General features: G+C 59.7%; 2 protein-coding genes and 1 pseudogene across 2 annotated transcripts; 1 reads left to right on the top strand and 2 right to left on the bottom strand.

Annotated features, from left to right (window-relative positions):
- Nucleotides 1–639: 639 nt before the first annotated feature.
- On the bottom strand, nucleotides 640–1915 carry TIMM13 (translocase of inner mitochondrial membrane 13). The gene is made up of 3 exons (XM_010966668.3): nucleotides 1725–1915; nucleotides 1560–1628; nucleotides 640–1382 (listed from the first exon to the last, which is right to left on the bottom strand). Exons 1-3 carry the CDS (start codon nucleotides 1842–1844, stop codon nucleotides 1284–1286), a joined length of 288 nt encoding a protein of 95 aa, XP_010964970.1. The 5' UTR covers nucleotides 1845–1915; the 3' UTR covers nucleotides 640–1283.
- Nucleotides 1916–2235: 320 nt separating this feature from the next.
- LMNB2 (lamin B2) lies at nucleotides 2236–22731 on the bottom strand. Its single transcript, XM_074351199.1, has 12 exons — nucleotides 22449–22731; nucleotides 15217–15353; nucleotides 9591–9747; nucleotides 9326–9451; nucleotides 7363–7533; nucleotides 7105–7230; nucleotides 6669–6889; nucleotides 6313–6592; nucleotides 6129–6236; nucleotides 5530–5649; nucleotides 5295–5408; nucleotides 2236–4964 (listed from the first exon to the last, which is right to left on the bottom strand). The coding sequence occupies exons 1-12, from the start codon at nucleotides 22710–22712 to the stop codon at nucleotides 4923–4925; spliced, it is 1866 nt and encodes a 621-aa protein (XP_074207300.1). The 5' UTR covers nucleotides 22713–22731; the 3' UTR covers nucleotides 2236–4922.
- LOC141574698 (small ribosomal subunit protein uS4-like) lies at nucleotides 10419–13336 on the top strand (annotated as a pseudogene).
- Nucleotides 22732–24263: the final 1532 nt, after the last annotated feature.

Below are 24263 nucleotides of genomic sequence, written 5' to 3'. Positions count from 1 at the left end.
AGCTCAGTGGCCACGCAGGTGTTCACACTCAAGGTCCCGATCCAGGCTCCGTCTGGAACAGTCACACAGAGCCTCCCCGTTTAACCTGGTTTCTTCCAGTTCTCGGCCACTGTTATTTCCTCCTGGTCATCTTCGGGCCTTGCCTCCTTCACAGCTTTGTCAACGTCGTTAGTACTGGGCGTGAAGCCATCAAACTGCAGGTGACACTAACACTAGGGTACAAGCGCCTCGGGCTGCAGCCTGGAGACAGGCTTCTTTCAGGCTAATTAGGGAGCAGTTCTGCTCCTCTAGTCTAAGGGAACACCACACGCAGGCTCAGCAGGAAGCAGCCTCAGTATAGAGACCCGCGCCCCTCAGTGCCCTCCAAGGACAAGCAGCAGTAACGAGGGGGGGGGGGCTTTGTTGCCAGAGCAGCTCCAGGTCTTTGCTCAAAGCTCATCAACTTGCACCGTTAGCAGGAGTGTCCTTGCTCACGACCTGCCGACCCCACCGGACCTTCAGCAGGAATACACACGTCTTTAAGCCAAACAATCCAGAGACAAGAAACAAAGCTACACGCGCGCGCGCACACACACACACACGCGCCAACACCAGCCGGAACTAAGACGGCGACCAATCTGACCTCCGACAGACCCCGAGTCTCATTGTATGATTTTACTACGTCAGAACATTAAATGACACACCCACGGGCAGCCAGAACCAGATACGGACCAAAAAAGATGAAAATGGGGTGGCAACCCCCTCCCTCGGAAAAAGCCCGGCTCTTTACCGGTAGACTAATGTATATGCCAGAGGATCCTAGCCTCACCCCCCACCCTCTTGTTTTTACTCTAAAATTAAATCCCTCTCGCTAAGTGGACGAGAAGTTGATTGGTGAACTTAGTTCCCTCTTCTCCAAGCTTTGGTCACTGAGTAAAATTTATGCTGTCAACCTCAGCCTCATTATCACTTATCACCTACTCGAACCCCAACGGGAAAAGAACCCTCCCCTACCAGGCCAGGGTCCGGGTAAAGTCCATAGGACTTAACTCGGTATCAGGCGCACCTGGGGCGATGCCAGCGGGGCCAGTACTTTAAGTTCCAGGGCCCCCGACCCAGGCTACACTCGCTGGCAGGTGTGCGCGGAGGGGAGGGGCGGGCAGAGTCCCGACTGTACCGGCACCAGTCTCGTCCTCGGAAACTTGTGGCAGGCAGTACGCACAGGCTGGCCCCCGCCTCACAAACAGCATTTATGCAAACAGGAGGGGGAAGGGGTGAGGGGGTGGCCTGCCGGCGGGTCGCGGTCACATGTTGGCTCGTTCTCGCTGCAGCCGCGAGTTGTAGGCACGGGACACGGTGTTCCAGGCGTCCATGTAGCGGTCCATGCACATGGCGATGCACTTCTGGGGAAGGGGAGGGCGCGAGGCTCAGGTCCGGACCCCCGCCGTCGCCCCCTACCTCGGGCAGCGGACTGCGCACGCGCAGCGGCCCCACCGCCCCGCGCCCTTAGTCCACGCACGCGCAGCGGCCTCCCCCGCCCGTCCGGCCCGCGACCCCGTCGGCCCCCGGGGTTTGTTTACCTGCTCGGAATTGTCCAGGGAGCCCCCCGGCTTCCCAATGCACTTCCGGAAGCACTTGTCCGTCATCCTCTGTGGGGACACGCGAGCCCTCAGTTGCGACGCCTGGCCCTGGCGGACCCCGGAACCCTCGGCCCCTCGCCCCCAACCCGCGGCCCGGCCCCGGACCTGCAGCAGCTCCTGTGCGTTGGCCACGGCGATCTGCACTTTCACCTGCTCCATGATAAGCCCTGGGTCCAGCTTCCCACCGCCGGAGCCTCCGAAATCCGAGCCGAAGCCGCCCTCCATGGCTCCACAGTCAACCGGACCGCGGCCGCGTGCGCCCACCCGCACCCGCGCCGGAAGTCGGCTGCCCAATGGCCCCACGGGAAATGGAGTCCGGGCGGGCGAAGCGAAGGCGGGACCACAATTCCCATAAGGCCGTGCGGGGCCCGCCTCGCACGCGCAGAGAGGAGCCGACCCCCCCCCGCCTGGACTCAGGAAGGGGTCTGACGAGGCTCGCCCCCAGGGGCTCCCGCCGCGCGTGCGTATTGGGCAGCGAGCAAATCCACACTGCGCATTGCAGCCGGGGTAGGGGGGGGGAGTGGGGAGTGTCACACGACCGACAGCACAGAATGCAGAAAACAAGGCCTTAGAGGTGGGGTCTTCCACAGCGCATCACCAGGGCGTGGGAACCGACTCAGAGAATTTAAAACCAAAATGTTTATTGGGGTGTTGTACAAAAAGTTTCCAGTCATAAAATGTATATTACAAATCACCAGGGAAAGTAAAAGACCACACATTTGGCATGCACCTTAAAAATCACCAACAGATCTGTGAAATGAGTCTAGACAGCCGGCTTCTTGAAGCCGAGTCGACTAGCATGTTGTGCTGGTGACCCCCTTCCGGCGTGGAATTAAGACCTTTCCAGCAGCTTTAGTGTCCTTGAGGAATGTCAGTCCCAGCTCGGCTATGCTGATATAAATAGAACTGCTGGGTGTGGGTAAAAACAGCCCAAGTCCGAAGCCTTGCTGTTGTGCACAGCTGAGCGCCCAGGTCCCAGGGGAAGGTGTGGGTGTCTCCCAAGGGCAGCCTCACTGGCCCCATCCCGAGGCCTGGGCCGAGCGTTTTCCCTAGGAGGGTGTTATAGTCACAAGGTGGGGGCTTAGAAAAAAAACTCACGTCTGCATTATTTTAAGTGGATTAGTTAAGCTTGCTTGTTAACAAATGCAAATTGTTCCCCAGGCCAAGGCTGACATTTTAATATTGGACTCTACTCTGTTTTTCCAAATACTTGGTTACCAATGACTCGTACCAACCTCCAGCCACAACTGGAACCCCCTCCCCACACCAGCCAAGGGCATCCCAGCCCCTGCCTGGGCCACTTGGAGTCTCCACCTTAGCCAGGCAGTTAACTGCAAGGGGTAAGATCTAGAACTGGCCCTGAGGCAAGGAAGAAATCAGCTTCTGGGAGCAACCCCTGCCTATCAGCCTGCGGGCTCTGCAGACACCCAGGCGGCTCTGGGCCTGCTGGGGTGGGGGTGGGGGGTGCCCTCTTCCTTCCTGTCCACAGGCCAAGCCTGCAAAACTGCATCAGCAACTCACAGACCCAAACTTCCAGGACACAGCTTTGATCCCGAGATTCCCAAAATACCTAGAGGATGTGGCTGAAACTAGGGCAGAGCTTCCACGTGCCTGAGGGCCACCTAGACCCACCCTCTCAGCACCTCATCAGGCGCTCCAGATCCTTACTGTTCACTCAGTTCCTGCTACGCAGCGGCAAAGGGCACCAGCCTGTGGCCTCGGGGGCTTGGAAGCACTCATGGGGAAGGTCACACGTGGGGACGGGGTGCCGTGTCACTAGTGCAGGGAAGCGCTCCAGGGGCCCACCAGAAACAAGTGTCTGCACCTTCCCCAAGGAGCTGTCTCCCTCCACAGGGGAAACACAGCCCACAGTCCAGGAACTTGGTGGCCAAGGAAGGATGCCCAGACTTACAGCACGGGGCTGCAGGAAGATTCTGGACTCACAGCAGGGCTGGTTTTGTGGCCACTGACACTTTCCTGCCTGGCTCAGGCCTCGTGCCCTCCCAAGGAAAGCGGGACACTCGGAGGCCAGCATGCTGCTCCGAGCCTAGGGTGAGCCCCGGGGCTGGCACTCAGGCCGCCTGCTTGGCTCAGCATTGCGTCTTTAAGACTTGAGCTGCACCTTCTGAAGGAAGTTTGCCGTCTGGGGGCTCAGAGCCCACTGACACAGGCCCCCCAACGCCACCCCCTCAAGGGACTGTCCTGGTGACCCCGGCACAAGCGAGCCCCTGAGGTGGGATCCTGGCAATCTGTGTACTGACCGATGTAAAAAAATAAATATCCATTAAAAAAATAACTTCTGTGTATCTACGTGGCAGGGGTATAAAGGTTAGCTGACGCAAGGAAGGGTCTCGGCAGCCAGGAGCTAGACCGTGACACGGAGCCCCTGGGGAGGGGCACTGGCACCAGGTCTGTCCAAGAACCATCATTTCAGCATAAAGTCAGAGAGGAAGCGAGGATACAGTATTCGCGTAGGAACACAGGGCAGAGTTGGAGAACTGGAGGCCGCTGGCTCATCCCGCAGTCACCCTCCTCCCGGCGAGAGGGCGGGATATGGTGGCTACACTTGGACATCGTCCTGAAGTCCAAGATTTGCTTCCGGGGTGGTCACATGTCCCCTTGATGCCTACCTGGGGACAAGTCTTAGAACGGAGCTGTCCCCGAGCCCATTTCCGCTCCCCGCTGCTGCCCCCCAGGGGGAGGAACTCAACTGCAGAGTTCCCGCGGTGGGACGTGCAGCTCTGGCAGCCAGGACCGGAGCGGGGAGGCCCACCCCATCAGAGCCCTAGCCGGATAGTCAAAGCCTGCAATTCCCAACAGCTCCCCTCCTCGTCCCGGTCCTTGGTCGGCTAAGCCACCATCAACGGGGGTGCCTCTTCCCCCACCAGGTCGGAACCTGGATTCTGAATTTGGTTTCTCAAAAGCTTAATGAAACAAACAACTATTGGATTCCTACACCGTTTTGCTCTCTGTCCACCCCAAGGCCTCCTCTCCAGTCCTGGCCCCAGGCTGTGGCGGAGACCGAGGCAGTGACAGGCCCCCGGACCCCCTACCCAACCTCCAGCCTCCAAACCCACAGGCCATGAGCACTAGGTTCCTGGGCTTCGAATTCTATGGAAAGGTGACGGGGCACCGAGACAGTCTGGGCGGTGGTGACAAAGGGTACAGAAGACCCACCCCCCACGCTCTGGCAGTTTGCTTAAAAATTCTCTAGAAATGTATCAAGGACTAAAGAAGCCAATGATATAAAAATAGTTTTCAGTGGCTCTGGGTAAAGAATGACGCGTGACGAGGCGTGTTCAGTCACATCACGCGGCAGCCTCGAGAGGTGGTCCTCGGGTCCCCCTGGAAGGAAGGATGGCAGCAGTGAGGTGAGCCTGGGAGGTGGTGCCCGCCCACCTGGCCAGGCAGGTAGCTGGTGGCCCCCCACCCCCACCAGGGAGGAGCTGGACGGGGCCGGGGCCTGAGCCATCACAGGAAGCTTGGCTCTCAACAAGATGACAGGGCCAGCAGCTCCTGCCTCAACAGTCCTTGTTCCAGAACCTTCCATGTCTCCCTCACCTCTGTTCTGACCTACGTGACACACGACAATTCTTTCAGACCCAGGAAGGCAGGGCGTGTGCACGTGTGTGTATGTTCAAGGGCATGTCCATGTGTGCCTCCTGGGAGCCCCACCTGTTGGTGGAAAAGATCCTCCTCTCCAAACTCAGCGGCCTCCTCCTCGCCCTCTTCCCCGTTCTCGGCCTCCCGCACCACCGAGGACTGCTTCACGGTTCTCATGGCCACTTCCTGTGCGAGACAAGAGCTACAGACACCCACCCACCCAGGCACTGGGGCCCAGCCCGCAGCGGTGGTCAGGGTGGCTCTGCCCCACACAAGCCCCAGGGCTGCGGTGGAGGCAGGCACCCACCTCCCCATCAGCGTTGACCAGGACGGTCCGGAAGCTCTCGCCCGTGCCCCAGCTGCTCTGGCTCTTCCACACAAGCGTCGAGGGGGGGCTGTGAGCCACCCCTGCACTGGCTGCCCACACCTGGGAACACAGGAGGCCCCCATTAACATCAGCTCCCATCCCAGTGGCATGTATCACCAGCCTGCCCGCTGGGCGTTTAATCCTTCTAGCCCTACTGGGTCCGGGCCAGGCGTGATGATCTCCAGGGTATGGAAGAAGAGACGGAGGTCCACAGCGGCCACAGGCTCCCATCCTAGCCAATGGGCCAAGTTGGGGTCAGAAGCCCCAGAGCCCCTGCTGGTAACTTTCTCGCCAAGAACTGCCACCAGCCCAGACAGCCTAGATTCAGCCCCACCTCCACCATGGACCCCTGGCACATCCTCCCCAAGGGAGGATGAGGGAGGACCCGTCAAAGAAACACGGGCACACAGGTGATCAGGGAGAGCAGGTGGCTGTCCTCAGAGCCGGTGCCCCCCATCATTCCCCGCCCCCACCTCCGACCCAGACGCGCCGCACATCCCACCCACGCCCCCCTCTGGCCGCTCCGCAGCAGCACCTACCGTGACCGTCTGGCCGGCCCGCAGCACGTACTTGGGTGTGAACTTGTAGGCAATCTCCTCCCCTTCCAGGATCTGCCTCTTGATCCTCCAGTTGCCCAGGGACTGATCCTGGCAAAGGGGGCGGCCGTTGGCACAGCTGCGGGAAGAGCCCTGGCGGGCCTCCCCCGAGGGGTGGGGTCCTCACCTTGTCCGAGCTGTTCTTCAGCTGCACGAACTTGCCCTCCAGGTCGATCTCCTCGATGCTGATGCTGCCTGAGGCCGAGGCCTGCTGGGCCAGGTGGAAGCTGCCACTGCTACTGCCGCCGGATCCAAGGCCACTCGAGCCGGTGCCCAGAGGCTCTTCCACCTCCAGCCGCTTCCGCTTGCTGCGGCCCTGGCGCCCGGCCGTGGATACGCTGCTGCTGCTGCTGCTCGAGGTGGCCCGCGAGATGGTGATCCGCGACGGGCTGGGGGACAGCTGCAGCCTGCGGGGAGGGGGCGCGGGGAGTGACTGGCTGTCCCAGGGCAGGCCGTGCTCCGCCCCCACCTCCCAGCGCCCACCTCTCCTCCTCGCCCTCCAGGAGCTTGCGGTAGGCGTTGATCTCCATGTCCAGGGCCAGCTTCACGTCCAGCAGCTCCTGGTACTCGGCCAGCTGCTGCTGCATCACGTCCCGCATCTCCGTCATCTCCCGCTCCTTGGCGTCCAGCATCTTCCGGAACTTGTCCCGCTCCCCCGCCATGGTCTCCTCCAGCTCTCGGATCCGGTCCTCGGCTGCGCTCGCCTGGGGCGGGGCCACACCGCCAGGTCAGCGCAGGCTGCGCATTATCTCTGGGAGAAGGCCATCCAGCTCCGGGCCTCTCCCCCGCCTCCGGGGGCCAGCGGTGTGCGGGAAGGCCCCTTGGTGCGGCGGGCTGGGTGCAGAAACCAGGCCCTGAGAGAAGCATGGATCCGCAGCCCCAGTGGGGGCTCGGAGCAGGCACACGGCCGAGGGCTCACCTGCTTCTGGAGGCCGGAGAGCTGGTAGCTGAGGGACTCGACGCGCATGCGGGCTTCCTTCAGCTCCTCCCGGGCGGCGCTGGCCGCCTTGTCGTTCTGGTCGGAGCTCAGCTTGGCATGATCCAGCTGGGGTGGGGCATGGCAGAGCGGTGAGGGCGGGACGTGGGGCGGGCAGATTGGCGAGGGCGGAGGGCAGGGGACAGGGCGACGGCGGCGGGGCGCGGGGTGGGGCCCTGCCTACCCGCCCACCTGCCGCACCTTGGCCTGGTAGGTCTGCTCCAGCTCCCGCTTGTAGAGCTGCACCTGCTCCTCGTGCTGTGCCCGCAGCTCCTCCAGCGCCTGGGCCATCTTGAAGTCGTACTCCTGCTGCCGGCTGCTGTCCACCTCCACCAGGCGCCGCTCATGCCGCCGCCGCGTCTCCCGCACCTCCTGGGGACACACCGCGTGCTGACGCCCCAGCCCCAGCTGTGCCGACAGCAACCCTGTGGGGAGCGGCCTGGTCCCTGGTTCACACCCCACAGCACGACTCCAGACCACCAAAGAATGGCCGCCCAGTGTCCCTCAGCAGACAACCGATAAACACACCACGTGTCCCTCCACACACGGGGGCATTACTCAGCCGTGAACAGGAGAGCAGCCCTGACACGCGCTCCCACGTGGACATAGCCTGAGAGCACGAGCTCAGGGAGAGAAGCAGACACGGGAGGACGCACAGTGTGTGAGTCCACGGATGTGAGACGTCCAGAACAGGCCAGTCCACAGACAGAGGGAGGGGGCTCCTGGCTGTCAGGGGCTGGGGAGGGGGGGATGGGAGGGTGACTGCTGGTGGGGACCGGGATTTCTTTTGGGGCATGGAATGCTCTGGAATTAGACAGAGGTGAAGGTTGCACAACACTGTAAATGTACTAAATGTCATCAAATTAATTGTACTCTTTGAAAGTAGTTTTGCTATTTGAATTTTATCTCAATCTGAAAACCAGAGAAAGGAGAGACACTGAAGTGCTACTGGTAATGGGTAGTTTCTTTTTGAGGTGATGGGATGTTCTGGATTAAGAGGTGATGGCTACACAACTCTGTGAATGGGCTAATACCCACTCCACATTGCAAACCTTGAAAGCTTCATGGTGTGGGAATTTTAAAAAGAACTGACAGAGCCCATCCCAGGTGCCTGGGGTCCAAGATGGAGGGACTGGCCCTCAGGACAGCGGTGGGACGAGACACTGACCAGCTGACGGATGCCCCAGCCACACATGCCAGGAGCTGACCAGACGGTGGTGGGACCGAGGGCAGGCGAGGCAGCCCCAGAGATCAGGGCCTCAGGCTCCAGGGAGGGTAAGTTCCACTCTAGAAAACTTGCAAAAATCATTCATCAGCACCACCAGTTTGTAGGAAGCAGAGGAATGTTTCTAAAGGAAGCCAACTCTTTTTACAAAGAACTGAGGAACATGGGGGAACCATGGCCTGCACAAGACCTTCATGGAGCCCCCCTCGCAGGGACCCTCTGGGGCCCTCCCCAGGGTGCCCTCCTGCCCCCCAAGGCCTTATCATGGGTCTCCTCACGGGATCCCTGACAGATGTGGGCTCCACCACAGCCCCCCTGGTGGCTCTGGCTCCGGCCGGGCCTGGCTGAAGCTGGAGGCCACTCCGCAGCTGCATGGGCATTCTTCCTGCCAGCAGCAATTCCGGGCAGTGAGTGCGTGAGGCGCCCAGGCCCAGGGTTCTGTTCCCCGTGACAGCACAATGGGCGGTGATGGGGTGGGAGGGCCTGGGGACCGGGCCCCCACACCAGCCCCTCGCAGGGGCACAGAAACCCAGCTCCACCTGCCGGGACTCTTGGTGGCTCCCAGCTGGGCTGGCTATGTTGAGCGGAGGTCCAGAGATTAGGAGGCCAGGGAGGTTCTGCAGTGGGATGAATGGTGACCCACCCCCCTGCAACCAACAAAGGTGTGCCCACATCTTGATTCGCAGAACCTGCCAGTGTAACCTTCTTGGAAAAAGGGACTTTGCAAGTGGGATTAAGTTAAGGGTGTTGAGAAGACCACCCTGGATTATCCAGAGGGGAGCCTAAATCCAACGACAGGTGTCCCTATAAGAGACACAGACATACAGAGGAGAGAGAGAGAGGACGGCAGGAGGACAGAGGTGGAAATCAGAGTGACACAGCCACGAGCCCAGGGATGAGGACCCGCGAGGCAGGACGAGGCAGGAAGGACAGACCCACCTCCTCGAAGACGTCCTTGCGGAAGGCCAGCTCCTCCTGCAGGCTCTGGCAGCGGTTCTCCAGGTCCACGCGCATCAGCGTCTCTTTCTCCAGCTGCTTTTTGGCCACCGCATGACCGTCCTCTGCCTGGAGACACAAGATAGGTGGCTGGTGATGCTCTGTCGGCTGCAGGGCATGCACAGTCCTCAGGTGGGGGGCATGCAGGCAGCCTACCCCAGTGGACCCCTGGGCCACCACCCCCACCACACTCACCCCGCCCCACTACCTTGGACAGCTGGGCCCGCAGCTCTGCCACGTCGTTCTCCAGGGCACGCTTGTCGCTGAGAGCAGCAGCCAGCTCCGCCTCGCTCCGGTGGAACACAGACTCCAGGTCCCTGACACGGCCCTGGGCCACCGTGAGCTCGCCCTCCCTCTTCTTAGCACTGAAAGTCAGGAGGGAAGTCAGTCAGCAGCCCAGCGCTCAAGGCCAAGTCCACCACCTCTGGGCCTTGGCCAGGACCTATCCTTGCTCCCGGTAAGGGAGCCTCACCTGTCCACACAAAAGGTGCCCCTTCTTCAAACCTTCTGAGCCCCACGGGGACCCGGCCCACTGCTCAAAATAACCCTCAAGGAAGGGGTTTCAAGTCCTTTTCTGACACTTTTGGACACAGGAGGGAGCATTTAGGGGAGAACTCTGATTTTTAAAAAATTTATGTATAACTTGTTAAAGTTACAAATTAAAATCCTAGCCTTTGAAGAGTTTATCTCATTTGTAAACTTCAAGCTTTTTAAAGCATGCCTCGACAGGCTACTGAGAGACAGTTACCTCCAACATTAAAGGTTTAGATGCCAAATAGACTTTTTAACACACAAGTCTTAATGGCATGAACATTCCTTAATGTTGTTCTAAAGCTTCTTGGGGTTGAAAGCTCACCCAGGTCCCCACCAAGGAAATGACTGGGCCATGCCCAGCAACAATGGGAACATGCTGGGCCTCTCCCTGTGGGCACTGCGGGGGGTGGGGCAGCATCCCTGGTGCTGCGCCCCACCTCCACCCTGGTCCTGAGTCCTATTGGTAGCCCCGGGGCAGCAGTTCTACCCAGGTGTCGTACCCATGGCCTTCGTGAGGGTCTAGGGTCTCCCAGCCCACGTTTCTGGGCTCAACACAGTCCTGGTTCTTCTGCTCACAGGGTAGGGGGTGGGGGCTGCAAACCCCACATCCCTGGAGGGTCTGGGCAAATCACTTGCTGGACAAATCATTTTGGAGGCCAGCTTCATGGAAATGCTGTCCTGCAGCCTTGTGAACACGCTTGTCCTCATGAGGCAGACCTTTCTCGGAGTCCGAGACAACAGCGAAATCTGCTGCCTCTAGGACGTGAAGGGGAGGGGAGGGGAGGGGAGGACACGCGTGTGGGGCGGGCCCTGCACTTTTCTGTCCTGCAGGCGTGGCCCTCAGAGCCACGAAGGGGCTGGCGTGAGCCAGGTCCCTCTTTCCCAGGGGTGCAGCATTCATGCAGAGCAACTTCACCCAGCCCCAGGGCTCCACAGAGCTGCACAGAATGGTCCAGAAAGCAGGCACACCAGCGCCTCTCACTGCCTTAAGTGCCTGCCGCTTAAGAGCTCCAAGGCGCTAGGGCAGACCACTCACTCACACAGCAGTAACTCCCGGGGACTGCGGGAGAGCCCACCTGCTAGGTTCTCCAGGTGGCACGCACCTTCCCAGCATCTCAGGGTCTTAGTGGTATGTTTGCTAGGAACAGAAAAGCACCGGATGCAACCTGCCTGGAAGTTCACCTTGCTCGGGGCTACACACACCACCACGTCCCTGTCTGCGAGGGCTGGCAGACGGAGAGCCCTCGGGGAGGCACCTGCCGATGCGCGGGTGCCTGGGAAGCCTCCCTCGGAGCGGGGCCCTGAGGAAGAGCCACCAGCCCAGCTGCTGCCGTCACGCCCTCCACACCACTGTGGTCGCTGTCCTGCTTAAACGCCTGCCCACCCAACCGTGCCCACATCAGACCGAGGGAAGTGACCGTCGCCCGAAGTGTCTCGGGAGCCTGTGGGACTGGCTGGGACAAGCCACGGCCCAGGGGCTGGGGTGACACTGTGCCACTGGCGACCAGGCTCACTGGTCTAAGGAGCCTCGTGTTGTCTGCAGGCGTCCACCTTCAGCTCAGATCTTAAAAGGTGGGATGACTTGGGGCATCAGGCAGGCCTCGGCACTTCTGTCTGGGCGGCGGCTCATGGAGACGTTCGTCCTTCTGTTTAACTTAAACGCGTTATCTGCTTTTCTGACAGTGAGCACCTATGACTCTGATACACAGAGAAAAGCGTGACTTCTCGGCCCAGACAAGCAGCCAACACACAGGACAGAAGGTGTTGGGGTGGGGGGTGTGGTGTCCAGAATCTGCGCTGGCTGGGGGCGGGCAGCGCTGCCTCCGAATTCTCTTTATCTTCTCCAAGAAGCACAAGTCACTTTTAATAAAAAAAAAAATGGCTCTTTCCCAGTTACCAGAGCCTGCACGTAGGCACGGACGGTGGCCCAGAGCTGGGTTTGTCGCAAAATCTATGTGACCCTGTGGAGACCCTTTGAGAAGTCCTGCCTTGACCAAGAACTGGAGCTGGTCGGCGGGTGTGGGCTCAGGAACAAATGTGAGGTCTGCAGGGTCAGGTTTACCCTGGCCAAGGTCCGCAAGGCTGCCCAGAGGTGCTGACACCGGGTGCGAAGGGTCCATGGCATCTGAAGGTGACACCCGGCTGCCGCGAGTGCGCACTGGGGTGCTGGACGAGGGCAACGGGGAGCTGGATTACCCCGGGGCCTGAAGATTGAGGGTTTCTTGGAGAGACGCCTGCAGACCCAGGTCTTCAAGCTGGGCTCGGCCAAGTCCACCCACCAGGCCCGCATGCTGATCCCCCAGCACCCAACCAGGGTCTGCAAGCAGGCAGTGAACACCCCGCCCTTCACTGTCCGCCTGGGCTCCCTGACGCACATCAGCTTCTCCCTGTGATCTCCAGATGGGGGCGGCCCAAGAAAGGCCAGGGTGGGGCCAGGAGGAGGATTAAGCCTACCCACCCCTCGGCTGGTTTCCCAGTCAGATAAAACAAGATCAAATGTTTGTAAAATAATAAAGCAAACAAAGGAAAAAGTAATAAATTAGACTGGCGGGCACTGAAGTCCTCATGGTGGGGGCAGCTCTCAGGATCGGGGTCACCTGTCCTCAACGTGTTGGCCAGGACAGACCCCGAGGAGGACGCAGTGGCGCGGCTTCGGGCTGGGGGAGACTGAGAATGCGAGGGCAGGCCAAGCTGCCCAGGAAGGGCCAGAGCCATTCGAGGCAACTGGAATTCAGCCTCAAGGAGACACTGATTTGAGGTGGAAGCCGCGAAGGCCTCAGACTTGGGGAAACTGTGTCTTGAGTTCAAACCTAACTCCACTCCCGGAGATTTCTGGGCCAGGATATGCGTGGCCTGACTCAGGATGGAACTCAGGCTGAGCTGGTCAGCAGACGGGCTCATGGGGAAAACAGCCGGGTGACAGCAGTGACCGCGGCAGAGCTATGGTCAGTTCCAGAACCAGCAGGAGGCCAGGTGCAGGGTCAACCCTACAGCGTACGGGCTGCGGCGAGTCCTCCAAGCACGAGGCCCCGCTCTGAGCATGTGAGCAGGTGTCCGCGGGAGAGAGGACAGGGAGAGTGTGCAGAGTGCAGGGAGGCCTCCCTGGGCCAGCACAAGAGTGCCCAGGGGGGACGAGCCCTGTGAGTGCCAGGATGGCGGGAGGGCCTGTGACCTGAATCTCGCCCCAGGCTGACGACCGTGGGGAGGGCCGGACCCCTGCAGCATGTGTGAAGTCCTCCCGGCGTGCCTCCTCCTGCCTCTGAGCACTCACCGGGGAGACACCCTCAACAGAGGCTGATCGAGTGGACGCCAGCCCCAGTGAAGCCCCAGTGGACAGAGCCCTGCACCCCAGCTGAGAGGGCTCCCCGGAGTGACAGGCCCTCCGAGGCGGGCAGTGTGGGCCGTGCTGCGCTGAGCTGAGGCCGGAGCCACCCCTCGGCCGGCATCAGCTCGTGTGCCCCAGCCAGAACCCTGGGGGCGGAACAAAGGCCAGACAGCCTACCAGCCAGGAACTTCCCTGGTCAACATCCACAAAATCACACAAGAGAAAAACCCAGTGCACGTTTTCAGGGTGGAAGAGCCTTCGGCGGGCACGTCCGTGTTATCTGAATCAGAGAATCCATGTAGAGGAGAAACTCTGCAGGTGACTTCTGAACCACAGGTACAAAGTATGCTAAGTCCACACAGTGGGTTTATGGAAGGGGGGCTGGGGGCAGAGCGCCCTCTGATTTCCTGAGGAAACGATGCTTCCCGAACACCTGAGATCACTGGTTCTCCACCTGTCAGGCCCAGTGCCCCCAACCGCAGGTGTTTTGCACTGCTCCCTCTGCTGCCCTGAAATGAATTCACAGGTAATGTAACCTGCGCACGTGTGTAATGTCAAAAAACCCACACATGACCCCGTTTTATAAAGGCTAATGACAACAAAAGTAATTTACGATTTCTAAAAAAGGTAATAAATTAATGGGATATTCAGTCTACCTAGCCGTTTTACAAACACACACCCTGCCTTTGCTGCTCCGTCCCAGACCAGGTGACTGTACTGTGTGGGTCTGTCTCTGGCTCTCAGTTCTGTTCCACGGAGGAACCGAAAACAAACATCATCAGATGACAGAGGCAGGCTGACACAGCAACACAGGTGATTCCAACTCTAGGACGTTCCGGAAAGGGCGGAGCTATGGGGACTTTAAGAGGACCCTTGGCTTCTGGGGGTCGGCAGGGAGGGACGAGTTGGGGGAGCACAGGGGATTTTTAGGGAGGGAAGGTCCTCTGTGTGACCCTGTGACAGGGCAGACGCATCCGTAAACATGTGTCCAAACCCAGAGAAGGCAGGACACCAAGAGAGTGCGCTCCCCCGTCAGCTAGACTTCGTTCAGTAAGAGCGTGTGAGCACGCGGCCGTGCCAACTGTAACAGCGCGGCGACGCCAGAGGCCCCTCATCGGGGCCCCAGAGGGGATTTGGGGATCTCTGGACTTGCCACTCATTTTCCTGTAAACTGCTCCTTTTCCCTAAAACTACTCAAAGACAAACAAACAAACAAACACCTCTATTACTTAGAATAATTAAAAAGTCTATCAATTATATTAAAAAGAAAACAAAAAAAAAGGGAAAAGAATCTGGCAAACAGGAAGGCGGTGGTCAGAAGCTGCTGGGCCCAGGAGCGGGGACTCGGGGGCCGGGGGCCAGGGGCCAGGCCTCGGGCCAGTCACCGCCAAGCTGAGGGACCGGGGACCAGCCCGCAGGCCTCATGCTCAATCCCCCGCAAATGGAGGTGGTGCCGGTAGGGCCCTGCGGGGCGGCTGTGAGGACGGCGGGGATCTGCTTCCGCTCGGGGTCCTCGACCTGAACACCTGAGGTGCTTAAATCACTGTGTTCCTTCTGCTACCATCACCGCCAGCACCACCTCGCTCTCCAAACTCCCCAGGCCTTTTACTCACGGGCAGGCAGGAGACCATGACGTTGAGGGTCACGGGCGCCCCCAGCTTCCCAGGGCTGGTGCCCTGAGCGGGGCTCAGGGCCGAGTCGGGGCTCTGCGGCGTGGGGCGCCCCTTCTCGGCGGAAGGAGAGGCAACTACCAACAGAGGCCGTCCCGGGGCGGCTGCTGGGCTTTACATCTCCCTGCGGCCAAGTTACGTGGGGGGTGCTGGACGGGGCGGCCAGAGGCCACCCCCGCCTACCCAGCCTGCTCCCAGGAGGGCCGCCCGAGTGAGGGCGCTGCTCAGACAGGACTCCCACCACCCAGAGGGTGACAGCCCCTCCCCAGGCCCCGGAACCAGGCACCCACATTAGCTGCACCCACCTCTTGTTGGCCTCTTCCAGGTCTGCTCTTAGCTTCCCGATTTCGATCTGCAGCCGGGCGCGGTCCCGGGCCGTCTCGTCCAGCACCCGGCGGGCATCGGCCAGCTCCGACTCGTACAGCGTCTTGATGCCGCTCACCTGAGGGGACAGCAGGCAGGGTGAAGGCCCCTCCCACGACAGCAGACACAGCCCCCCTCACCCTGACACTCCCCCACCAGCTTGGCCCTGCCAATGCCGGGGGCAACCCCAGCCTGCCCGGCTGGCCCCACCACTTGCCCCACCTGCTGGGCACACAGCTCAGATCCCTGTCCACCTCCCCGCCCCACACCGAGGGGCACAGGGCCAAGCGTGTGTATACAGATAGCCAGGACCCACAGGACAGTGAGACACCACCTCGCCCCACGAGACAGCTACAGTCAAGATGTCGGTCAGTGAGGACACGGAGAAATGGGGACCTCCATGCACGGCCAGGGGATTAAAACGGTGCAGGCACCACTGAAGACAGGCTGGCGCTTCCTCGGATGCTAAACAGAGCAACCACTCCTGGGCATCTACCCAGGAAACATAACATGCGTCTACACAAAACCTGTGCACACGTGTCCACAGCTGCATCACTCGTAACAGCCCCAAAGTGGAAACAACCTAAGTGCCCATCAACGGATGATGGACAAACAGAGCACAGCCCCTCCGCACACAGGACATCACTCAGCTGCATGAATAGGACACTGACACGCGCTCCCACGTGGACGGGCCCTGAGAGCACGGTGCTCAGTGAGAGCAGTAGACACAGGACACACAGTGTGTGACTCCACAGATGTGAGACGTTCAGAACAGGCCAGTCCCCAGACACAGGGAGGGGGTTCCTGGCTGTCAAGGGCTGGGAAGGAGGAAGGGAGGTGACCCTTAATGGGGACGGGGTTTCTTTCTTTTTTTTCAGTGTGATTCTGTTTCCCTTGTATTGAGATATAGTTGGTGTACAACATTATATAAGTTTCAGACGTACAGCACAGTGATCCACTGTTTAAAGGTTATACTCCGTTTACAGTCACTGTAAAACACGGGCCCTCCCTGAGCTGTACAGCGCATCCCCGTAGCTTACTTACTTTATACACAATAGTTTGTACCCCTTAATCCCCTGCGCCTATCTTGCCCCTCCCTGAGGCGGGGATTTTTTGGGGTGATGAGGATGTTCTGGAATTAGCAGTGATGGTTGCACAGCACTGAACATATTGAAAACCACTGAACTGCAGAGTTTAATCGGGGGAACTAAACGAGATAGGAATTACACCTCAAGAAAGCTGGCAGAGAAGGCAGACAGGATGACAGTGGCTTTGAAGGTGGCACCACTTCCCGGGAAGCTACAGGACAGCAGTGCGGGCTGGAGGTCAGCTCAGATGCGGGAGAGTCACTCCCTCTTTCACGGGAAAGGCCCTGAGCTGAGGGGCTCAGAGGCGCTGCCGAAGCCCCTCATCACTCGGGGTCTGCCTGGGACCAAGGGGATTCCTGGATGTGGGGCTTCTCAGGGTCAAAACTGTACTGGGCAGGTCAGGACACATCTGAGAAGAGGTGGGATTTAGCAGCTGGTCTGAGACTCCCACCCCCTTGGGCCTGGGCCTGGGCCTGGGTATCCCACTTCCATCCAGCAGCTCCAGGTCATTTCATCCCACAGGTCGAGAGGGGTTCGTGTCTTGGCCCATTTCACAGATAGGGAAACTGAGGCACAGGACAGCACACTGCCCTCTCCTGACCCATCAGGGTTCAGGGTAGAACAGTCTGCTGGGGGAAACACGGTGGGGAGGGACAAGCCTCTCCCTCCTGCACCTTGTCCACCCCCTACACACACACACCCACACTCTGGAATAAACCCACGGTCACCAAAAGCAGCCAGCTCCACCATCCAAAGATAGTTGGGGTCACATGTGTGTCTGCCCTCTCTCCCAACACCTCACCTGCCAGAACTTTCCTAGGCACAAGGGAGGGCCTAGCACCCGGGAGGGGTTTCAGGCAAGGCCTCCAGCGTGGATGCCCCACACCCTCAGAAGCGAGGGCGAGATAAGGGAGGCCTCAGAGCCCGGGCCCTGGGAGAGCCAGCAGGTGACCTGCGTGCACCCACCACCCGCCCACCATGGACCCCAGCACCAACTGTGATTTCACAAATATTCCAAGATGCCGCACCTGCCCTGCCCTGGCCAGGCCATGAGAGAACACCTGATGAACCCCAGTGGGGGCGCGTATCCCAACACTCTGTCTGAACCAGCACGTGGGGAAACCGTCCCAGCCTGGAGGGGCCCGGAGGCGGGAGCCTGTACGTGACGGGCACCTGAGGGGATCAGAACGAAGCTAAGGGTGATGCGGCAACACGTGCTGGTGAGCTGTGAGAACCACCGATGTGAGACGTTAGTGGGGGCCCTGCACGCCCCCACCACTTGTCTGGACGTCCATACGTGGCCTAGGAAGCAAGGCGAGTAATGAGAAACACGTCGCATGCTCCTGTCTGGGACCAAGCTCGTGGGCACCTCACTAGACTCTGCCTGGGGCGAGGCCCCACATTCCTGGCGGTCTGGAGGACTCTTACGGTCGTGTTGAAGTGCACGCAGGCCTCAGGGACCCAGTGGGTTCCTGTCCGGACCCCCGCAATAAAGCCAGTATTGTAACAAAGGTCATCCTTGAGGCAGGGCCACCACCAACCTGCAAGCACGAAGACCGCAGGCCCAGGGGGCCCAGGGGCACGAGGTGTGCCCGGACTGCGTCCTTCCCACTGGGCCTCGGGCGCGCGCACACATCTGCTTGTCTAACTTAGGCACCACCCACACCCAGGTCTAACCCCAGCCCACCGCCTGCCTCTGTGCAGCCTGCAAGGCCAGAATGGTTCTCACACTTTTAAACGCTGAGTGCAAAAAAAAGAAAGATACTTTGTGACACAGTCAGTCACCTGAAACTCCCATCTCAGTGTGTAAATAAAGCTTTACTGCGCACACCGCTGCTCACAGCAGCACGACGCACAACAGCTAAGACACGGAAACAGCCTAAATGTCCGGCGACAGATGACAGGGTGAAGAAGCTGTGGTGTACGTGTACAATGGAACACTGCTCAGCCATAAACACAAAAACCGTGCCATTTGCAGCGACAAAGAACTGGAGATCGTCCTCCCAAGTGAAGTAAGTCAGAAAGAGAAAGAAACATATTATCTACTACTCACATGCGGAATCCAGAAAAAAAAAGAGGACACTATGAACTCATCTACAAAACAGAAACAGACTCGCAGACAGAGTAAACGATCGTATGGTTACCGGGGACAGGGGGTGGGAAGGGATAAATTTGGGAGCCTGAGATTTGCAAATGTTAGTCACTATATATAAAAACAGATTTAAAAATAACACAACTCTTCTGTACAGCACAGGGAATTACATTCAGTGTCTTATAATAACCTTTAACGAAAGTGAACATGGAAACAAATACACGCATGTATATGCGTGACTGGGACAGTGTGCTGTGCCCCAGAAATGGGCACATTATAACCGACTGCACTTCAATTAAAAAAAAAACCTCTATTGGCACACAACCTGGAGCGCTCCTGCCCATGTGGCTGGGGCAGCCTCCCTGCCGCAGCACCGAGGTGAGGCCGAGACCGCTACAGAGCCAAGCGCCACCTTCCAGGCAGCTCGAGCAGGACGGCAGACTTGCCACAAAGACTCTCTGAGCCCAGTGAACAGGTGTCCTCCGGGCAGGCGCTGCCCTGCACTTGCGGCCCTGGGGATGGTCCTGTGGGAGCCTCAGGCACAGCCTGGGCCTTTAGTTTCGTCTTTTATGACACCGCGCAAGCGCCGAGCTTGAGGAATCCCAACAGATGTGTTAGTGCAGCTGGCAGGTGGTGCGGTGGGTCACATAACCCGAGGTGGCCTTTTCCCGGGGTCCCAAACTTGCCCTCTGAGGACCTGCCTGCGTCCCTGGGGGGGAAAACTGCCTAATAACTGCTCCCCCCAGAAACTCCCAGAGCCCAGCTCCTGCTCCCAGGCCCACCCCCAGGGGCAGTAGGACACAGGGCGGTAAACGGAAGGAAAGTGAAGCTGAAGGAACTCAGCACCTGGCTGGCAGGCTCCCGGGAGAGGCCCCTCCCTCCAGGTCCAGTCCTGCCCCCACCCCAGCACCCACAATCCTCAAACAGAAAGCTGGCCAGCCCCAGCCTTCCAGAAACCCTCCAGGGATATCTGCACATGGCTACTCACCCCAGTCAAGCCCACCCGGCCAAAAGACGGACCATCTGATGTCTGAGGGGAATGGCTGGAGCCTAAACGGGTCTGTGGACGGGAACGTCACCTTACACACCTGGACCGCAGGACTGGTCACAAGCACACAGTGCGCTCACAGTATTTTAAATGGCACCATCAAGAGGTTCCTTAAGTGGCTCCTCAGCCTTGACTCTAGTGGCATTTGGGGCTGGACCGTCCTCTGTGGGGGTGTCCTGGACACTGCGGGCTGCGAAGCAGCACCCCTGCCCCCACCCACTCGATGCCAGGAGCCCCCCTGTGTGACAACCACAGATGTCCCCTGGGGGCAGATTCCTCCAGGGTCAGAAGCTGCTGTACCGGTCAAGTCCAGGCCCTCCGTGCGCCCCGCCCCACTCACTGCCCTGAACGCTGCCTGGCCGCCTGTCTGTAGCCCACGGCCATCTCCAGGTCACTCGTGCCACACAGCCCACGTGACCACCCTTCCTCATGGCTCCAGGTTCCCTCCCTCCAGTAGGTGACCAGCTCCCAACACTGACCAGCCAAGAGGGGCATCTGTCACCACTCCCACAAGCTCCAGGAGACCAAGCAGGCCGGAACTCCCTACTCCCGCCACGAGTACACCTGCCACACTGGGTGCCCCTGGATCCTGTGCACAGCCCTCGGGCTCACAGTGGGGAGGGTTTCCCCCACTCCCACCCCCAGGCCTGCATGCCAACCACCCTCCGCCACTGCCTGGACACCGGGGCCAGATCAAGTTCCCCAGCATGTGCTCTCAGGCACAACACCCATCCAGCGAGGCCGGCGCCCCACATCCACCAGGCCCACCAGGCCCAGCACGCTCAGCACCAGGCCCAAAGGTCAGTGCTGTGGTTCGCCTCACTTGCAGGTAGGACAAGAGGCCAGGGGGGAATGATCACGGGTGCTCGCCAGCCTGGTGGACAGGAACTGGGCCCGAGTCCTGGGGACGTGCATGCACTGTGGAGGCAGGTGGCCGGGCTCGGGTCAGGCTGCTCCAGCCCCATTGTACAGATGACAAAACCAAGGCTCCGGGAGGCTGAGTGACCTGCCCAAGGTCACAGAGGTTAAAAGCAGGGTTCGGATCCCAAGTTTTAATCCAATCCCAGGCAACCTAGTACAGCACCACCAACCATCAGATCTTCCACCTCCCTGAACACACAGGCCACTCTCTCTGAACCGCTCCCTGTCCCAGAGACCATTCAACATGGACAACAGACCCCATGGAGGGCTTCCTCCCTCTGGGTGCCTGTCCTTTATTTTATTGGTTTTGTCCTAAAGACAAATATGAACTCGTCACAGCTCTGTAGACAAGCCCCAATGGTGTGTGTTATCACTATCTCCACTTTACAGAGGAGGCACTGAGACCGAGAGGTTAAGTGATTTGCCCAAGGTCACACAGAGGGCAAGTGGCTCCCAGACCCCCCCAAGCCCCCCTCAGCCACCACTGCTGCCTTCCTCCCTGAAGTCGGTCACTTGGCCCATTCTTTGGGAAGCCGCGGCTCTGGCTCAGAGCGATAAGTGCCAGCTCTCCCCACGAGGTCCATGGGGGAACTACTCAGTGGTCACACCTCCCCCTTAATCGGAGGACCTGTCCTTGGGTTGGGTGGGCCTCAGGGAGGGCATTAGGTTGGGAACCGGTCAGACAGACCCCAACCAGGACCCCCAGACACCTGCCCTCACACCCTCTTAGGGGGCAGGGCTTATCCAGCCCCTTCTCCCTCAGTCTGCATCAAAACTTCCTGCTGGTTCCCCTAGACCTCCTGTCTCTCCCTCCTCCCACTAGGGGAGGAGGGCAAAGGGGCTACCAGGCTACTAGGCTCTGGTCCATCAGCCAAGGAGGTCCCGGAGCCCAACTGAGGGCCTCCCATATTTCCCGTGGGACCCTGGATAGATCAGATTCCAACCCTTGGACACCCACCCACCCGAGGCCCTGGTAAAAGACTGAGCCTACTGCCCAGCCCCACTCCAGACCCCGAACTCCCAGGATTCATCACGTGACCCCCGCAAAGTTCCAAGGAGAACTGAGCCACCTGATTCACCTGAGACCCTCCTGAGACCCTCTACCCCTCCTCAGGGCCCCCTCAGAAGGCCTGAGCCTCCCAGTCTCCCCGGAAACCCAAGAACCTACCCTCAGTTTTTCGAGGGCTCCCAACCACCCAAACACATCCCCCAGAGACACCCCAAACCTCCCTTAGGGGTAGGGCCTACCCTGGCTCACACCCCATCACTCAGGGGTCCCCTAGAGCTCCTCGGATTCCTCGGTGGGCGGGGCATGCCGCATCTCCAACACGCGCACGGGGTGGGGGCACTCCCGGGTATCCCCTGGGGATCCCTCAGAAGACAGGGCCTGCCCAGTGAGCACTCCTCACTCAGGGCGCCCCACCCCCCAACTCCCTGGGTCCACCTCAGGTAACTCGTCATCCCTAGACTGCACTCCTCACTCTTAAGATACGTGAAGCACCTCGGGACCCCCGGTGGGCAGGGATCCGCCCCCGTAAGCACCCCTCACTCAGAGGACCCCCCCAGGTCGCCCGGGATCCCTCGGTGGGCGGGGACGGTGTCTGTCTCCACCTCTCGCACGCGAGGAGAAGCAAAAGGGACAGAACCCCCTGGGGGATCCTCGTGCGCGCCCGTCCCCGCCTCCACCCCTCACTCAGGGCCCCCTAAGCCCCAAAGAGGCAGGGGCTCGCCCCAGCATACACCCCTCCCTCGAGGAACCCCCCGAGATCTCCCCGGACCCGTCGGTGGGCGGGGCCAGCCCCAGGTTCCACCTCTCGCACGGGAGGGGTCCCCCAAGCCCTCTGGGGACCCTCAGAGACCAGGGCCCAACCAAGCGCACGACCCTCGCCCGGGGCCCCCGAAACCCCTGGGGACCCCTCGGTGGGCAGGGCCCGAAGCAGTCGGCACGTGTCGCCCGGGGGGCCCCTCTGAGGCCGGCCCGGCCCAGCGCGCACCCCCGCCCGGCCCGCGGGCCCCCGCGCCCACCTCGCGCGTGGTCACCTCCTCCCGCTCGGAGATCTTGAGCAGCAGCCGGTCGTTCTCCAGCTCGAGCGCGCGGACGCGGTCGATGTAGTGCGCCAGGCGGTCATTGAGCTCGCGCAGCTCCTCCTTCTCCTGCAGCCGCGACAGGCGCGTGGGCGACAGCGGCGTGGCGGGCCCGCCCGCGCGGCCGGGCGGCGGCGTGGCCATGGCGGCGGCGGCTCGCGATCCGCGCGGCTCGGAACGGCGGCCGCGGCTCGGCGGGCTCATTCAATCCGCGCCGCCGACCAAAATGGCGCCCGCCGCCCGCCGCCGCCGCCGCCGCGGGGCAGCCTGGGACTTGTAGTCCGGCCGGCGCCGCGCGCGGCACGCCGGAAGCTGTAGTTTCCCGCTCAGCTTCCCGCGCTTGTCCTTCGCTCTTCAGACGAGGGACCCGAGCCAAACCGCCGGGCTTTAAAATTACAGCTCGGCCTCTGTGTGAAATCGGGTTCCTTTCCGGGCCTCAGTTTCCCCACTTGTATAAAGTAGTTACCTCTTTGGAACCTCGTTAAAATTAAAGGGAGAGGGCGAGTATAGCTCAGGGGTAGAGCGCGTGCTTAGCACAAGGTCCTCGGTTCGATCCCCAGTAACTCAATTTAAAAAGTAATAATAATAAGTAAATAAGCCTAATTACCCACCTCCCCCAAAATTAAAGGTGATGAAGGAATCTCAGAAATGTTTGGTGATCTCACTGGTATGTGGAATCTAAAAAAACCTCACAAATATCCCAAGCTCACGTATACAGAGAACAGACTGGTGGCTGGAAGGTGGGAGGCCGTGAAGTAGGTGAAGCGGATCAAAAGGTACACATTTCCAGTTACGAAGTAAATGTCACAGAGATGTAACGGGCAGCATGGTGACTATAGTCAGTAATCCTGTGTTGCACGTTTGAAAGTTGCTAAAAGAGTAAATCTTAAAAATTCTCATCATTCCCTGACCCCACTAAAGTCCTAAAAATACACAAAACTCATCACAAGAAAAACAATTCTGTAACTATGTATGGTGAGGAATATTACCTAGACTTATGGTAGTGATCGTTCCGGATAGATATAAATATCGAATCATTAGGTTGTACACCTGAAACTAATACAATATTATGTCAATTATACCCCAAGTTTTAAAAATGCCCAGCGAAGGAACCCAGCCGCAAAAGGCTGCACAGGGTATGATTCCATTTATACAAAATGTCCAGAAGAGGCAAAACTACAGAACGGGGTCGCTCCAGCTCGGATATTTGGGCCCCAGCATTCTCTGTGGTCCTTACTTGTGGACCCAAGCTGCTGCCTCTCCCTCGTGATGGTAGGAATCCCAGATATAAAAGACAGTTGGTAGAGCATGAGGGAGTTTAAAGCAAAATACGAGTAAGTGAAATACAGGAGGCGGGGCCAGAGGGGAGAAAAGTGATTGAACTTCAGGTTTGCGGTGGCATGGGGGTCACTTTTCCTCCCCTCCATCCCCCAGACTTAGCTGCAGCCCCCTCCCCATCAGGGCTCCCACTCACCACCGCCCCGGGCCACGGGCCGACCTCATCCCCACTGGCCTGAGGTTCAAGGCCCTGCAGGGCCACAGCCGCCGCCCACCGCGCTGGCCCCTCTTGGCACGGGGATGTCCTGTCCGCCTCCTGGGCTTTGCCTGTGATGTTCCCCCCGCCAGGCGTGCCGTCCCCTCTCCTGGCTTCGCGGGTCTAGGCCTCAGTCTTCCCCTCTGTGAAATGGAATCTGGCCCCTACTCTGTCCGGATCTGCGCCCCAGACCCTCCATCACCACCGCGGGACCCCCGGGG

This window comes from Camelus bactrianus, chromosome 22 (genome assembly GCF_048773025.1).
Source record: "Camelus bactrianus isolate YW-2024 breed Bactrian camel chromosome 22, ASM4877302v1, whole genome shotgun sequence".
NCBI classification, from domain to species: domain Eukaryota; kingdom Metazoa; phylum Chordata; class Mammalia; order Artiodactyla; family Camelidae; genus Camelus; species Camelus bactrianus.
The sequence above is the reverse complement of the archived record's forward strand: the minus strand, read 5'-3'. Positions and strand labels throughout refer to the sequence as shown.

Excerpts from the sequence above, each read along its gene's own strand:
- LMNB2 (XM_074351199.1), bottom strand. The coding sequence starts at position 22,712 with ATGAGCCCGCCGAGCCGCGGCCGCCGTTCCGAGCCGCGCGGATCGCGA. Across the intron at positions 9,748-15,216 it reads CTGGAAGAGGCCAACAAGAG|TGCTAAGAAGAGGGAGGGCG; the intron begins GTGGGTGCAGCT and ends CCTGACTTTCAG. Across the intron at positions 6,890-7,104 it reads TCTCCGGCCTCCAGAAGCAG|GCGAGCGCAGCCGAGGACCG; the intron begins GTGAGCCCTCGG and ends GCCCCGCCCCAG.
- TIMM13 (XM_010966668.3), bottom strand. The coding sequence starts at position 1,844 with ATGGAGGGCGGCTTCGGCTCGGATTTCGGAGGCTCCGGCGGTGGGAAG. Across the intron at positions 1,629-1,724 it reads ACGCACAGGAGCTGCTGCAG|AGGATGACGGACAAGTGCTT; the intron begins GTCCGGGGCCGG and ends GTGTCCCCACAG. Across the intron at positions 1,383-1,559 it reads CCCTGGACAATTCCGAGCAG|AAGTGCATCGCCATGTGCAT; the intron begins GTAAACAAACCC and ends CCCCTTCCCCAG.